The sequence below is a fragment of the Lynx canadensis genome, chromosome D2, assembly GCF_007474595.2.
Source record: "Lynx canadensis isolate LIC74 chromosome D2, mLynCan4.pri.v2, whole genome shotgun sequence".
NCBI classification, from domain to species: Eukaryota; Metazoa; Chordata; class Mammalia; order Carnivora; family Felidae; genus Lynx; species Lynx canadensis.
This window is the reverse complement of record NC_044313.2, coordinates 6,591,082-6,604,749: the sequence shown is the minus strand read 5'-3', so window position 1 is coordinate 6,604,749 and position 13,668 is coordinate 6,591,082. Positions and strand designations below refer to the sequence as shown.

Sequence of the window (13,668 nt, the reverse complement as noted above, 5' to 3'; positions counted from 1 at the left end):
TCAAGGGGGACTTCTGGTTCCTCTGTATTGTTTGAACTTTCAAAAGAAAAATAGAATCATATATTAATTACATAATTTTTAAAACTTCACCCAAAGGTAATGTGGCAATTTTAAAGTTCCTTCAAATACATTTTTTGTTCAAAATCCTTTCATTTACAGTGTGTGTATCTTCGCATATCTTTATTTTATAAGGACTTGAATGTTTTTCAACCTTATTAAAAAACAGAAATATTTTCAAGGTGGGGAGTGATAACATAACAACATAATGACATGATGATAACGTAATCTGTAGCTTTTCCAGTTTCTCAACATAAGGACTTTAGTCTCTGTTTATCACTGCAAGAGTACTTCACCTCCGCGTAAGGCGTATATAGTCTCTAACCTCTAATGTAAATCCTATTTCAACTAGTGGTGCTGGACCGGAAAACACACGCTTTTAGAATGTCCAGGGCGATACCAATATTACAAAACTCATCCACAGTCTTCTGGAAGGATTTAGGGCTCCCGTGAAGAACCAAAAATTTGTCAATAGTGAAACTTACTTTGGGATTCTTTTTCAAAAACTCTGTATAGCTTCTCTGAGGAATCAATTTAAAAGAGTTCCATATCTCATTATAATGCTTTGGGAAGCGTCTGAAAATTGGGACCACCACGATTTCTTGACAGACATAAGATATTTGGTTATTTGAAAAGCCATCAAGATAAGATGGGACATAGTCACATGCCCACAGATTGAAATTTCTTGAAACGTGTTGCCTTTTCTCTGGGGAGATCTTCCTACGTCCCAGGCCCTGGAGAAGAATTGTAAGAAGATTAGGAGAAAAATATTCAAAGTCAAAGAGTTCTGAAGTCTTTAATAAAACCAGCTACATGATGGCCTATGTCTTAATATACAACATGGCAACGGCTAAGAGAGGTATCCTTTCCCAACCTATAAATCAACACCGAAAGCATGCTGGTGGAGTTTCGTTATTGTTCTCGTAACCTTCCACTTCCACCAATGGATTTACTTGCCAAGGGGATTGGTCTTCTAGAGACATAGAGGGCAGAACCAGAGAGACCACAGCTGGAAACAGCCTATTAGCCAGCCTAGACTCCCAGGCACCCCAGTCAGGTTCTCTGCACCCAGGTGGCACCTCGGTGAATCTGCCTCTGGCTGCATCCCAGCATTCAATGGGGTAGATGGTTCTCACTCCGAGGGAAGCTGAACTCTTTCCCACTCAGGAAGCAACACCCTTGGGGGTCTGCCCACAGGATTCCTCATTAACTCTCCGGACCTCACATGTGAACCTGAGAGTTACCCTGTATTCAGAATTGTGCTTTCGATCTGACCCATAATTAGAAGAAAACACTATGCTTCGACAAAAGACTAGAAGGAAAGGGACATGAGATTACCCAGACTTTACATTATAGATCGTCCTGGACTCATGATGGAGTGACATCCGATAAACCCACGGGAAGCTGAAAAAAATCACACAAGGACCCTCTGTAGCAAAGTGAGTTTGTTGTTTCATAAGGACCGGTATCATTCAGAGTGACAGCAGGTGGCACCCTCAATTTAGGGTAATTTGAAGGGAGTTTAGTAGCGGGACTATTTGTGGGGAACCTCACGGGGACAGTGTAGAGGCTCCAGATCCAAGGGGTTTGAGGAGGAATGTAGTCCCCATAGATGTGTCCCTGGTGCTGGGGCAGAGAGAACGGGAGAGGCTGGTTCTAGAGACACGAAGGGAAGACGCTGCCCGAGCACCTTTCTAACAAGGTACTTGCCGATAGTCCAGGAAAAAAAGTGAAATAAAATAAAAGAAAGAGACAAAATGAATAGGGGAAAGAGGTACAAGGACAGCAACAAGTAAAGCTTGTAATTAAATCTAACTACTTGCCGGGAATAACAACGGGAGCCCTAATCCTTCCAGAAGATTGTTGATGAGTCGGTTAAGCGTCTGACTCTTGATCTCGCCTCAGGTCATGATCTCACGGTCTGTGAGTTCAAGCCCCATGTCGGCCTCTGTGCTGACAGCACAGAGCCTGCTTGGGATTCTCTCTCACCCTCTCTCTCTCCACCCCTCCCTGCTCTCTCTCTCTAAAAAATAAAAAATGAAAAAATGAAAAAAAATGTAAACACATCTAAATACTTGCTGATAATGTAACTATGAAAAATTGAAATAGATTGAAACTTCAGGTAAGAATCCACAAAAAGGAAGGAATGGAGGGGGAAGGAAGGGGGGGAGAGAGAAACAAAGCTGGAACTGAAATTTGCAGGATTTCAATTTGATAGCTGTGAAACCCAGGAGGTGCCACTTAACAGTATCCCATGAAAATGGCACCTCCATGAGTAGGGACAGCACAGTCTGGCCACTAAAGTGAGGAAGGTCAGTACGTTGAAGAACTTGCCATACCCTTGGGGGCTGGGAGTTGGGGGGTAACTATAGATATTACATTTTATATTCATAGGGTAATATAATATCAATGTATTTCTTAAACATTTATAGTTAAGGGTAGCCACTGGTAGACAATAGAAGCCAGTGAGCAAATAAATTCAATCTAGCTAAGTCAGGAGAGGGACAAATTAAAAGAAACAAGGTGCAAACATGGTAAATAGGAAACAGACAATGAAACAACAGAAATAAAACCCAAAACATAAACTATCATTACAATTGGAATGGATGGAATTCTTATACAAAGAAACAAGGACTCTTAGATTTAAAAAAAATGCTCTATTCTATTTATAATTTAAAAAAATACAAGGGCTCCTGGGTGGCTCAGTCGGTTAAGCGTCGGACTTCGGCTCAGGTCATGATCTCACGGTTCGTGAGTTCAAGCCCCGCGTCGGGCTCTGTGCTGACAGCTCAGAGCCTGGAGCCTGCTTGGATTCTGTGTCTCCCTCTCTCTCTGCCCCTCCTCCGCTCTTGCTCTGTCTCTGTCTTTCAAAAATGAACATAAAAAAACCTTTTTTTAAAAAATACAAATTGGGGCGCCTGGGTGGCGCAGTCGGTTGGGCGTCCGACTTCAGCCAGGTCACGATCTCGCGGTCCGTGGGTTCGAGCCCCGCGTCAGGCTCTGGGCTGATGGCTCGGAGCCTGGAGCCTGTTTCCGATTCTGTGTCTCCCTCTCTCTCTGCCCCTCCCCCGTTCATGCTCTGTCTCTCTCTGTCCCAAAAATAAATAAAAACGTTGAAAAAAAAAAATTAAAAAAAAAAAAATAAAAAATACAAATTGACTAAAAAGTAAAAGACAAAGGAATAAACCATAATGTAAGTAATGAATGTTAGCAATAGGAAAGTAATAGTGGTTGCTAGGAATTTACCCAAGGGATACAGGAGTTCTGATGCATAGGGGCACTTGTACCCCAATGTTTGTAGCAGCGCTTTCAACAATAACCAAATTATGGAAAGAGCCTAAATGTCCATCAACTGACGAATGGATAGAGAAGATGTGGTTTATATATACAATGGAATACTACTTGGCAATGAGAAAGAATGAAATCTGGCCATTTGTAGCAACGTGGATGGAACTGGAGGGTGTTATGCCAAGTGAAGTAAGTCAGGCAGAGAAAAACAGATACCATGTTTTCACTCATAAGTGGATCCCGAGAAACTCAACAGAAGACCAGGGGAGAGAGGAAGGGGGAAAAAAAGGTTACAGAGAGGGAAGGAGGCAAACCATAAGAGACTCTTAAATACTGAGAATAAACAGGATTGATGGGGGGTGGGGAAGAGGGGAAACTGAGGATTGATGGGGGGTGGGCATGGAGGAGGGCACCTGTTGGGATGAGCACAGGGTGTTGCATGGAAACCAATTTGACAATAAATTATTTAAAAAAAAAAAAAAGGAAAGTAATAGTGGCAAAGCTAATATTGCAATTCAGAATTCATGCCTAAAAACACTAAAGTATGTAAAAGATGCTTCGTATTGATAAATAATAAGAGCCACCAAGAACATAAAATATTCATGAATTATTATGCAGAAAAATATGATATTAAACTATATAAGGTTGAAAGAATTACATAAGGTTAAAAAAATTTAGAAACTCAAGAATAATCTTAGAAGGAAAAATTGACAAATGAAGACAAAAATTAAGAAAAGGTTATGAAGGATTTGAATAACATAATTAATGGCCTTTAATAAAATTAAGAATTTTGCAACCAACTTTGTAAACACCCATGAAATTTTTGTTAAAATCAATCATGTACAAGATAACAAAGATAATCTTTATAATTCAAAATTCATATTCTATAGAACTTATATAAACCATAGAACTAGATATTAGCAACAGAAGTTGATCTGAAAAAATTCTAGCTACGTAGAAAATTCAAAACATTCTTCTAAATTATTTTTAGAGTTAAAAATTAAATCATAGACTATTTGGAAGCAAATAATAACGAAACTCTAGTTTAAAAACATGTTCAGATTAGCCAAAGCAATAATCTAAGGAAAATTCCTAGTTTTAGTAGGTTTACTAACAAAAAACAGTTACAAGTATATGAATTAAACACGCAACCAAAACAGATATAAAAGAACAGCAAACTAAGAGTATTTTAGGAGATGTTACACCAACAGATTTGGAAACAAATACACTTTAGACACGGGTCAACAAAATCTACCCAAGAAGAAATAGAAAGTTGGGGAGCACCTGGCTGACTCGGTTGGTGGAGTGTGTGACTTTGACCTCGGGGTTGTGAGTTCAAGCCCCACACTGGGTGTAAAGATTACTTAAAAATAAAATCTTAACAATGCACCTGGGTGGCTGAGTCGGTTCAGCATTCGACTTTTGATTTTGGCTCAGGTCATGACCTCACAGTCATGAGAGGTTGTGAGATTGAATCAGGGATTCTCTCCCTCTCCCTCTGCCACTCCCCTACTCAAATGCTCTCTAAATAAATAAATAAACCCTTAAAAATTAAAAAAAAATAGACAGTTTTAATAGATTAATAATCAATGGAGAAATTAAAAAGGGAAAACAGTACAAAAAAACAAAAACTAAAAACGTTCTCAAACTCAAATAATTTTATGGGCAAATTCTACCTAAACCTCGTTAAACTGAAATTCCACACTTTATATAAACCATCCCAGAATGTAGAGGAAGTTGGAAAGCTTCCAGTGTTTTCTATGAGACTAACATAGCTCTGATAGAATATATGTGGTACAATCCTGTTTATATCATTAACAACATATACGCTTATATGTGTATATTTGCATGTGAATTGCAAAAATTTCTCAAATTTTGCCCACCAAACCATTATCTGTGAGTCCTCAAGGTAGGATTGTGAGGAGGGAAAGTAAGAGTGCAAATTTTTAAGAAAATTTATTTAATTCTGTATTCTTTGAAAGTTGTAAAGGACATCTGTTACTTTGATAATTTAAAAAATGATGTTAAACATTCCATTTAGAGAGTCAGGCAGAGTGGGTATTCTCGCTCTGTGTTCAACACTCTGCCAGGGAAAACCAGATTCTTTTTTAGGTTAAACCACTTCAATTTAGCTTAAAGATGGTAGCCTGGAGGAAAGAGTAATTTCGGGCAAGCTTTTTAGCATCACCGTTCTCAGGTTCCTCATCTCTAAATCGGGGATGATAAGAGTAATTAGCCAGCAATGTTGTCGTGATGGTTCAATGAGATCGTAGGAGATGCTAGCACAGGGCAAATGCTTTACAAATGGTGGGTATTATTAACGTCGTCGTCGTCGTCGTCATCATCATGGACTTTCAGAGTTGGTAAAGAGTCTCAGAGATCACGTGATCCAACCCTCTACCTCAGCTGTGTTAACCCTCCCCTGCCTACTTTGACAGCCCCGTGGCCACATGAGCACCGCAAATGTGGGTCTTCTAAACTCAGAGGTGCCACAAGAATAAAACACAAAACTGGATTTTAAAGACTTCGCTTGGGGAATGTGAAATATCTCATGAGTAATGATTACATGTCGAACTGATCATTTGGGGAATTATCGAGTTAAATAAGATACATTAGTAAAATTAATGTCACCTCTTTTTTACTCCACGGGGCTACTAGAACCTTTCCAGTCACGTGTCCGCTCACAACATATAGGTTTCCACGGCACGGTGCTGTGTTAACCACCACTACGTGCTCTCAGACTTTATTTTCTCCGCTGAGGGCAACTCACCCCCTCTAGGGGAAAGACAACTCCAGTTATGGGAAGTCCTTTGTACGTTGTAAGCTCGCCTCCCTCTGACCTGTCCCGGGGGGGGCTTGGTTCTGTCCACCAGAGACACACCTGGGAAACCCCTCTTTCCCGTTACAGACCTTCCCACGAAAGCTCGCAAATGGGGCAGTTCATACTTTGAGAAGTGGGAGGTGCACACATGACCTTGTTCCCGAGTTGGGGAAAGTCGTCTAGCATCACGTGCTAGAGGCGCTCCCAGTTTTGCTAGTACTCTGGAGGGAAATACTCACAGAGTCAAGGTAGCATCCAGAGCTCTGAAAGCTGTAGCGATTGTCGTGTACGGAGAAGGGGAAGTTGTTATCTACCGCTTGCTAGAAGAGATTGGGAAGGAGTTGGAAAAAACACACATCAGAACCCCAGCGTGCTGGCAGAACCTGCAGACAGAGCTAAACCCATCACCGGAGAGGAGCAGACGGCGAGGGACAGGAGGTCATGGGTGTGCCTGTCAACTCAAGGCTTTAAAAGTCAACCTCATTGGTGACCTTGCGGAAAATCATAAAAATTCTCTTTCAAAACACCCTCTTTGGAGGCAAAGAAGGAAAAGTGTATAAGCTCGTGGAATTGAAAGCTGGAAAGGGACTTTGGAGGCCATCAAGACCAAAGTTCTTCCTCTGACCAATAAGGATCCTGGCCCAAGTTGGCTGCGTGAGTTAGCTAAGGGTGAAGTCCACACTGGCTTCTCCCTGAGGCCACTTCGTGCCCCTGAAGTCGCTGGTGAACTGGCCAGGGAGGCAGAACGTGCATGTTAACGATCTGCGAGCTGTAACGAAGATGGTGTTTTCCTGTCCACAGAGGAGCCTAACTTGATTGTCTCAGCCAGGAGGCAGTTCGTTCTAGGAAGTATTTGGGGTGTCAGAGTGACCAGGATAGGAGGTGGGATGCTACCGGCATTTAAGGACCCAAAGATGACGAAAGAGTAGTTCCTTCCGAGGAAGAATTGACAGGCCAGGAATGCCAGTGGGTGCCGCCCCCTTGGAGAGCCACAGGGACGCGTGGCCCGGGCCAGCACTCGGGACTCACCTTCTCTCGAACCTTGTAGATTGGGGGTAGCCTCCCCTCCACTTGCTGAGACACACGTGGGCTGTGGGGTTCTTTCAACATAGCACTTGTGATGGATTCTGGTGTCTTCTGCGTTAGTCCAATCTGAGGGAACTAGAAAACCAGCACAGGCCGTGATTAAAACCAGACACATCTGAACCTCAAAGCCAAGTATCGGGGCTTCCTCTGTAACGTGATCAAAATGCAATTTGGGTGCTTCTGGTGGGCGAAGGAAATGGCGTAATTTTCGTAATTTGCAAGTATTCTTTCCAAGACCAAAAAATATTGTAATGGCCCAAGGCCATCACTGCGGGCTGTTTCAAGTTACCGGGGCCCGCCCCTGCTGTGCTGGAGCCTGGAAATGTTTCTGTGGCCTGGTGAGGGGGGGTGTGACCTGTGAGCAAAAGCTGATGTGCTCTGAGAAGACAGAAACGGGTTGAGCTCTTTCTTCCTGTCAGGGCGCTCCCCGTACTGGGGCTGAGGACCCAGCCCACGTTCACAGGGGTGAGCCAACCTCCCCCGGTAGGAGGTGGAGGAGAAACATAGCTGACTCTGCCCTGAGAAGGTAGAACGGTAGAGGGGAGAGGGAAAAAATAGGGGATAGGATACAAAGCAAAATAGTAATAATAAAGATTATCTGGGGAGGCTGTTGGCATCTCCCTATGAACAGGAAGGAAGGAAATAGGACGGGGCAGAGGGAAGACGTCCCAAGAGAGGCCTTGACCCACCCCACAGAGAGTTCTGGGCGCGTGATGGCCTCTCAAATCATCCTGAGTTAGGGCGACGGGACTGGGCTTTTCTGCACCCTCATCCATCAGTCACCAGGTGTGGGTTGATCTAGGAAGAAGGGGTGATTTTTGAGGAGGCAGCTCTCTTCAGCCAGAGGTTATCTCCGGGGTCAGAGCACCGAGGCCTTCCAACAAAGGGAGGAAGCAGAATTTGGTGGCTGGGTCATAGACTGTGGATTCAAAGTTCCCGAGTCCAATCCCGGCTCTCTCTCCTATGAGGTCAGCCCTATGCAAGAGACTTCACTTCTCCACGCCCCAGTTTCCTTGTCTGTAAATTGGAATAATAACACTTCTTTGACAGCGTGGGTGCGATTAAAAGAGAAAGTGCACGCACCAGAGAGTGCTCGATGACCGTTAGCAGGTTGTATCTTTGCTCACAGCTGTCCCCTCCTTGGTCCCCAAACCTACCGCCAGGCCTCAGGCCAGTCCTCCTTGCTTTCTGCCGGATTATAAGGAACTTGACCAACACTGCCATTCTCCCTCATGCCTTCTCACGTCACAGCGTACCTGTACACTCAGGTGGCTCCTGTTTCCTGCCTGTGCAAGTGCGTTCAGTACGTGACTGTTTGCGTCAAAAGGGGGGGAGATTACGTCCTACATGATGTGTACTTAGTGGGGTGTTCTCGGCAGCAATGAGCAGCACTGGGCTAGGTGACACACAGCGGCCGAGCGGCCTTTGAAACACAGTGCTGAGTGGGGAAAAGAAAGAGGCGAATGAGATCTATAGCCCAACGCCATTTATGTGAAAAAAAATAATCCATGCACGCAAGACCACAGTGCCTAACTTACAGAACACCTCCGAATCAAAGAACTCTCAGGAAACACTTTGGAATGACTGCACGTGGAGCGAGGAGAGATGGGATGGGGATCAGAGCGGTGCCCGGCCAGTGCCCGCCTTGCCAGCCGGGAGCTAGGGCCCGGCCAGCCAGCAGCCAGCACCAAGGCTCTCTGAAGGAGGAGGAATGGAGGAAGGAACCAGGAAGGAGGATGACTTTTTTCCCCTATTATGTTCCACTATTTAAACATTTCTTAACTAAATGCATCCATTACATTCTCTTTTTTTCCACAACAAAGATAATCGTATTTGTTTCCGTTTACCGTTGTAACACATACTCGTGGTTTAAGAAGATGTGAACATAAAAACGTAAAGCAATCAAATTCCCCTGAACTCAGTGGTGACCATCTTTTTTTTTTTTTTAAATGTTTATTTATTTAAATGTTTATTTTTGAGAGAAGCAGAGAGACAGAGCACGATCAGGGGAGGGGCAGAGAGAGAGAGACAGAATCTGAAGCAGGCTCCAGGCTCTGAGCTGTCAGCACAGAGCTTGACGCGGGGCTTGAACTCACGAACTGTGAGATCGTGACCTGAGCCGAGGTCGGACGCTTAGCCGACTGAGCCACCCAGGCACCCCAGATGGTGACCATCCTTGGCCTACATCCCCATTACATGCACGTGCAGCCACGGACGTGTAGATGTGTGTGTGTACCTGTGTATAATGTGGCATATCTAGGATCATAGTATACATGCGGTTTCTAAACACCACGAACGCCTCCTTATCGAACAGTCATTTTTGGTGACTTTCTCCCCACCTTTCTGTCACCCCGGATCACAATATTCAATATTTGCGGCTGCGCGCTCACAGACGCAGACACGGCCACCTGCAGAGGAGGTTTCCGTCACTCTACAAACATCAGACCGTGCGATACGTACTGTTCTGCTCTTTGCTTTCCCACTTAGCAAGATACCCTAGACATTTGCCAAAGTCAACCTATAGGCTTCTAACTCCTTCTGTTATATTTTTTTCATGTCTTAAAACAATTCTTTTTCCAAAGTAAATACAAATAATACAGAGGGCCTCCAGACTCGTAACCTTTCCTTTCTCTCTTCCTCCGGTCTGGCTGTGTCAACATTCCTGTCTGGGCAGCTCTGGAAAATCAGGGGTGGGGCTGGGAGGGTGGGAGTTTCTGCAGCATCAGGAACCATCGCTCTCCCCAGCTAAGTGACAACTGATTTGAGTTCATTTGTATTCCGGAAGTCTATGGACTAAATCACTGAGGGGGGGAAAAAAAACCACGGCTCTAGCATTTTAATTTTACTCTTTTAAAATATATATTGAATGGTGATAACATGATAGCTGTGACATAAACCCTTCTGTTAGATATTGTAACCGTGAAATACAGCTTTTTAACTAGTTGGCGGTGAAATCTGTGCTGCATTCAATCACGCAACGATTGCAATATTAAACAGGAAGGTGAAAGTGTACGGAGAAAGCCTCTCCTACCCGGCGACAGCCACATTTCAACCAGCAAGGTCAACTGCAAAATGACGGTCACCTCTAATGTGGCAATTACTGTCCTCCCAAATGGGCCGCTGCTGACTCAAAGCCAACAATTTCTTTCATTTCCCCGACGTGTCTGCAAGTTACTTTGGGAAGCTTCAGGATCAGCACTATTCTGTTCATGCTCTTGGGTGCTGGCAGCAGAAGGGCCCCACAGCAAGTGCTCAAGTCAGACCCCGGGAGGCAATGCCTCTAGACCCGAGACCGGGCTCTGGGAAGTCGTGGGATCGCAAGAGGAAACGAAACGCTCTCGCTTGCTTTCCCCCATATAGCAGAACCCTGACTTTGTTTGAGGTGGCGTATAAAAAATACCTCCCCAAACTCCCGTGCAGCAAGCTCAGCCACGTGACCCAAAGAGACGCTAGCGGGGGGTCTGCGGGGCGGGGCCCCTGGGATAACTTTGTTTTCCCCCACCAAAGAGACAGACTTAGAGGACAGGTGCCAGGGGTCGTTTTGTTCCTTGACCGTCCCCCCTCATTTACCTGCCTGACTTGAACAGCCCCACTCGAAGGATAACAGAACAGAGGACCGAAAAACTCCCGATGACCCCCACGGATGTGTGTACCAGCCCTGAGCTGCCTACTTCTGGATTTGTTGTTGCTCGAGAAATACAAACCCTTATTTATAAGGTGACGACGCTGTAGTCAGCTTTTTATGATAGCCAGGCCAACACAATCCTCATGGGTATTGTAGCTGATAGAAAGAAGGGAAGCTAGTCTGAGAAACTTGTATTCTTCTCTTGGAGACTGATTGGTGTTATGTAGTTCACGCTCTTTCCCATTTTACTTTGGCTGCCAGGAATCTCAGTGTCAAATCTGATGATATTATATAAATAGCTGTCATGTAGGCCATATGGCCTGTATGTGTTCTGTATTTTCCCGGTCTCAGCCTCTTCTTCTAAAATATATTCAAACTGATTCTGAATTTTTATTTTTTTATACTTTCCTATTTTATTTTGAATATTTTCCATATATTACTGTAAATCTTTGAAGAATGAAGCAGGGTGTATAAGGAGTAAAAAATATATATGTATATGTATATACATTAATATATATAATAGTTAACAAGTAATGAATGGTTACTCTGTTTCCATGAATCCTACTAACCGCTCCATATGAATTGTGTCATTAATCCACACAATAACCCTCTAACCCTGGTGTATACTATGATCCCATTTAACAGACAAAGAGACTGATTTAGAAGCACTAAGCACACAGCAGCGACTGCCTCATGGACGTTCACGAGTGTGCTGAGTGTTTTACGCACCAGATTTATTTCGTTTAGTCCCCCCGAGAACGCCATGAGAGTCCCATTCGACAGGTGAAGGAACCGAGGCTAGGCGAGGCGATTCCTCAAAAGGGATGCCAGGAGAAGCAGCAGAAGCGGGATCTAGACCCAGTTCTGCGAGCTTGGCCACACCCACGTGACCTGAGGAAGGCGAGAGGAGTCCCCATCTTTCTCACCCATCTTCCGTCCTTGTCGAAAGGTGGGTTGAAGCGTCGTCCTCTGACCATTTTCTGCGGGAAGCGGAAGGTGGCTGAGGTTGGCTCCCTTATGTCCCCATTGCCTCGTAAACTCTCTGCATCTGGAAGACGTCCCTCCTCCTGCTCCTGACCCTTGGCCTCTCCTAGAAGGGGAGGTCCAGGGGGACCCACTGTTGCCATAGAATTCCGATGCCCCCATCACAATGGGGGAGGGCTGGGGGTCTTCTAAGCCCTCTGAGGGTTCCTGCACAGGCTACCTGCGGCTGCTCCCCCCAGGCTCCCGGCTGAGGAAGCCCCATTGATGGGTCAGACAAGTGAGGACAACACAGCCTTAAGGAAAAGGCAGGAAGAGCTCGGACAAGGCGAGGGCTGCTGGTCAATGCTTGATGACCGGGTCTCTGGAAGACAGTCCGATTTGTAGTGCTGTTGGCCAATTTCCATGGTGTAAATACTTGTACCGTGATTTTTTAAGCTAACACCGACGAACATGGAGTCGGGAAGAGATGTGCGCACAGGCTCCAGGCCCCCTCCCTGGGTCAAAGGATTGATCTCCCAGGCTCCCTCCCTCCCGGGCCAGACTTCGGAAGGAGCTGTGTTGTCCTACCTACATCCACTGCTCCCATCAGTCTGGCGGCCCCTGGCCCACGGCTCCAGCCCCTGCTGTTAACAGCGACCTCTCCCAACCCTTTAGGCCTAGGGGTGGGCAAGGCTTTTGGCTCTCGCTGGGCCTTGTCAGCCCCCGAACCCTGCCCACATCTCTCCAAGGACGCTCTTCGTTAGACCGTCTTCTGTCTTGGAATGGGCCACCTGGTTCCTCCTGGGAGGCAGACCAAGGCCAACACAGGCATTGGCCATCACCTCCACTTACAGAAGAGGAGACCGAGTCTCAGACAAGCAGAGGGACTCCGCACAGTCACACAGCCAATACTGAGCCTGAACTAGACCCCCCAGGTACTGAGACCAAGTTCAATGCCAGCAGGAAACAGAGCTCACTTCCTCGACCGGGCCAAATTATTGGGCAGTGCTGATTTGCATAAAACAGGGCCCATCTAAGTGCCTGTCTCTAGGCCACCTTCCCTCTGCCGCGCACGTGACGGGGTGGGAGGTGGGGGGAGAGGGGGCACAAGCCCAGAACGTGCCCCTCTGACACCCCACAACCGAGAGGAAAGCAAGAAGGACAGAGGAAGCCAAAGACTTCGAGCTTAAAAGTGCCATTTCCAACAGGGTATTTCGTGTGCCTTCACTTGGTCTCCACCAACAGGGCCGAACAGTTTTTAGAACGGAAATCTCATGTTTAAATATGTTTTGCATCTCCTCTCCAGTTAGTCATTCGCTCTGTTAAACAAGGAATATGATCACTGGCTAAGGTGTGTCCCAATTTCGCCCCTCTGAATGATTGTTCAAAATTCTTAACAAATTTGTCCAAGGAAATCAAAACTGAATAAAGGACACCCGGCCAGGAAAAATAAAATTCAGTTTTTCTTCAGCTAGGATTTCTCGGCCCCAGATGGGGGTCGGGCTGTTCATTGTTGATGTTATTATTTGCAGAGGTTTGAATTACTGGGCTGAACTTGGCGACGCCTCAGTCTGCACACAAGTCCTGGAGCACTCAGAGCGCTTGAGTCCCTGGCGCTGAGGTCAGCGGAGATTCATGCTTCATCCTGCCTCGTGCTTTGCACACGAGGGGCCCCTGCTTGGAGAGCAGTGGCCCAAGACGGCTCGTTACAGACCGTCCATGAAGACAATGGTGTGAGCTTGTGTCAGAATCTATTCATTCGGTCAACAAATATTTACCCAACACCCACTATAGGCCGGTACTGTTTTCAAACAGTACTAAGGCATCG

The 13,668-nt window shown here is 45.5% G+C and overlaps 1 protein-coding gene across 1 annotated transcript; it reads right to left on the bottom strand.

Moving 5' to 3' along the window:
• On the bottom strand, positions 1-11,854 carry TEX36 (testis expressed 36). The gene is made up of 5 exons (XM_032595133.1): positions 11,804-11,854; positions 7,196-7,327; positions 6,406-6,486; positions 543-791; positions 1-36 (listed from the first exon to the last, which is right to left on the bottom strand). Exons 1-5 carry the CDS (start codon positions 11,852-11,854, stop codon positions 1-3), a joined length of 549 nt encoding a protein of 182 aa, XP_032451024.1.
• Between the last annotated feature and the right edge of the window lie 1,814 nt (positions 11,855-13,668).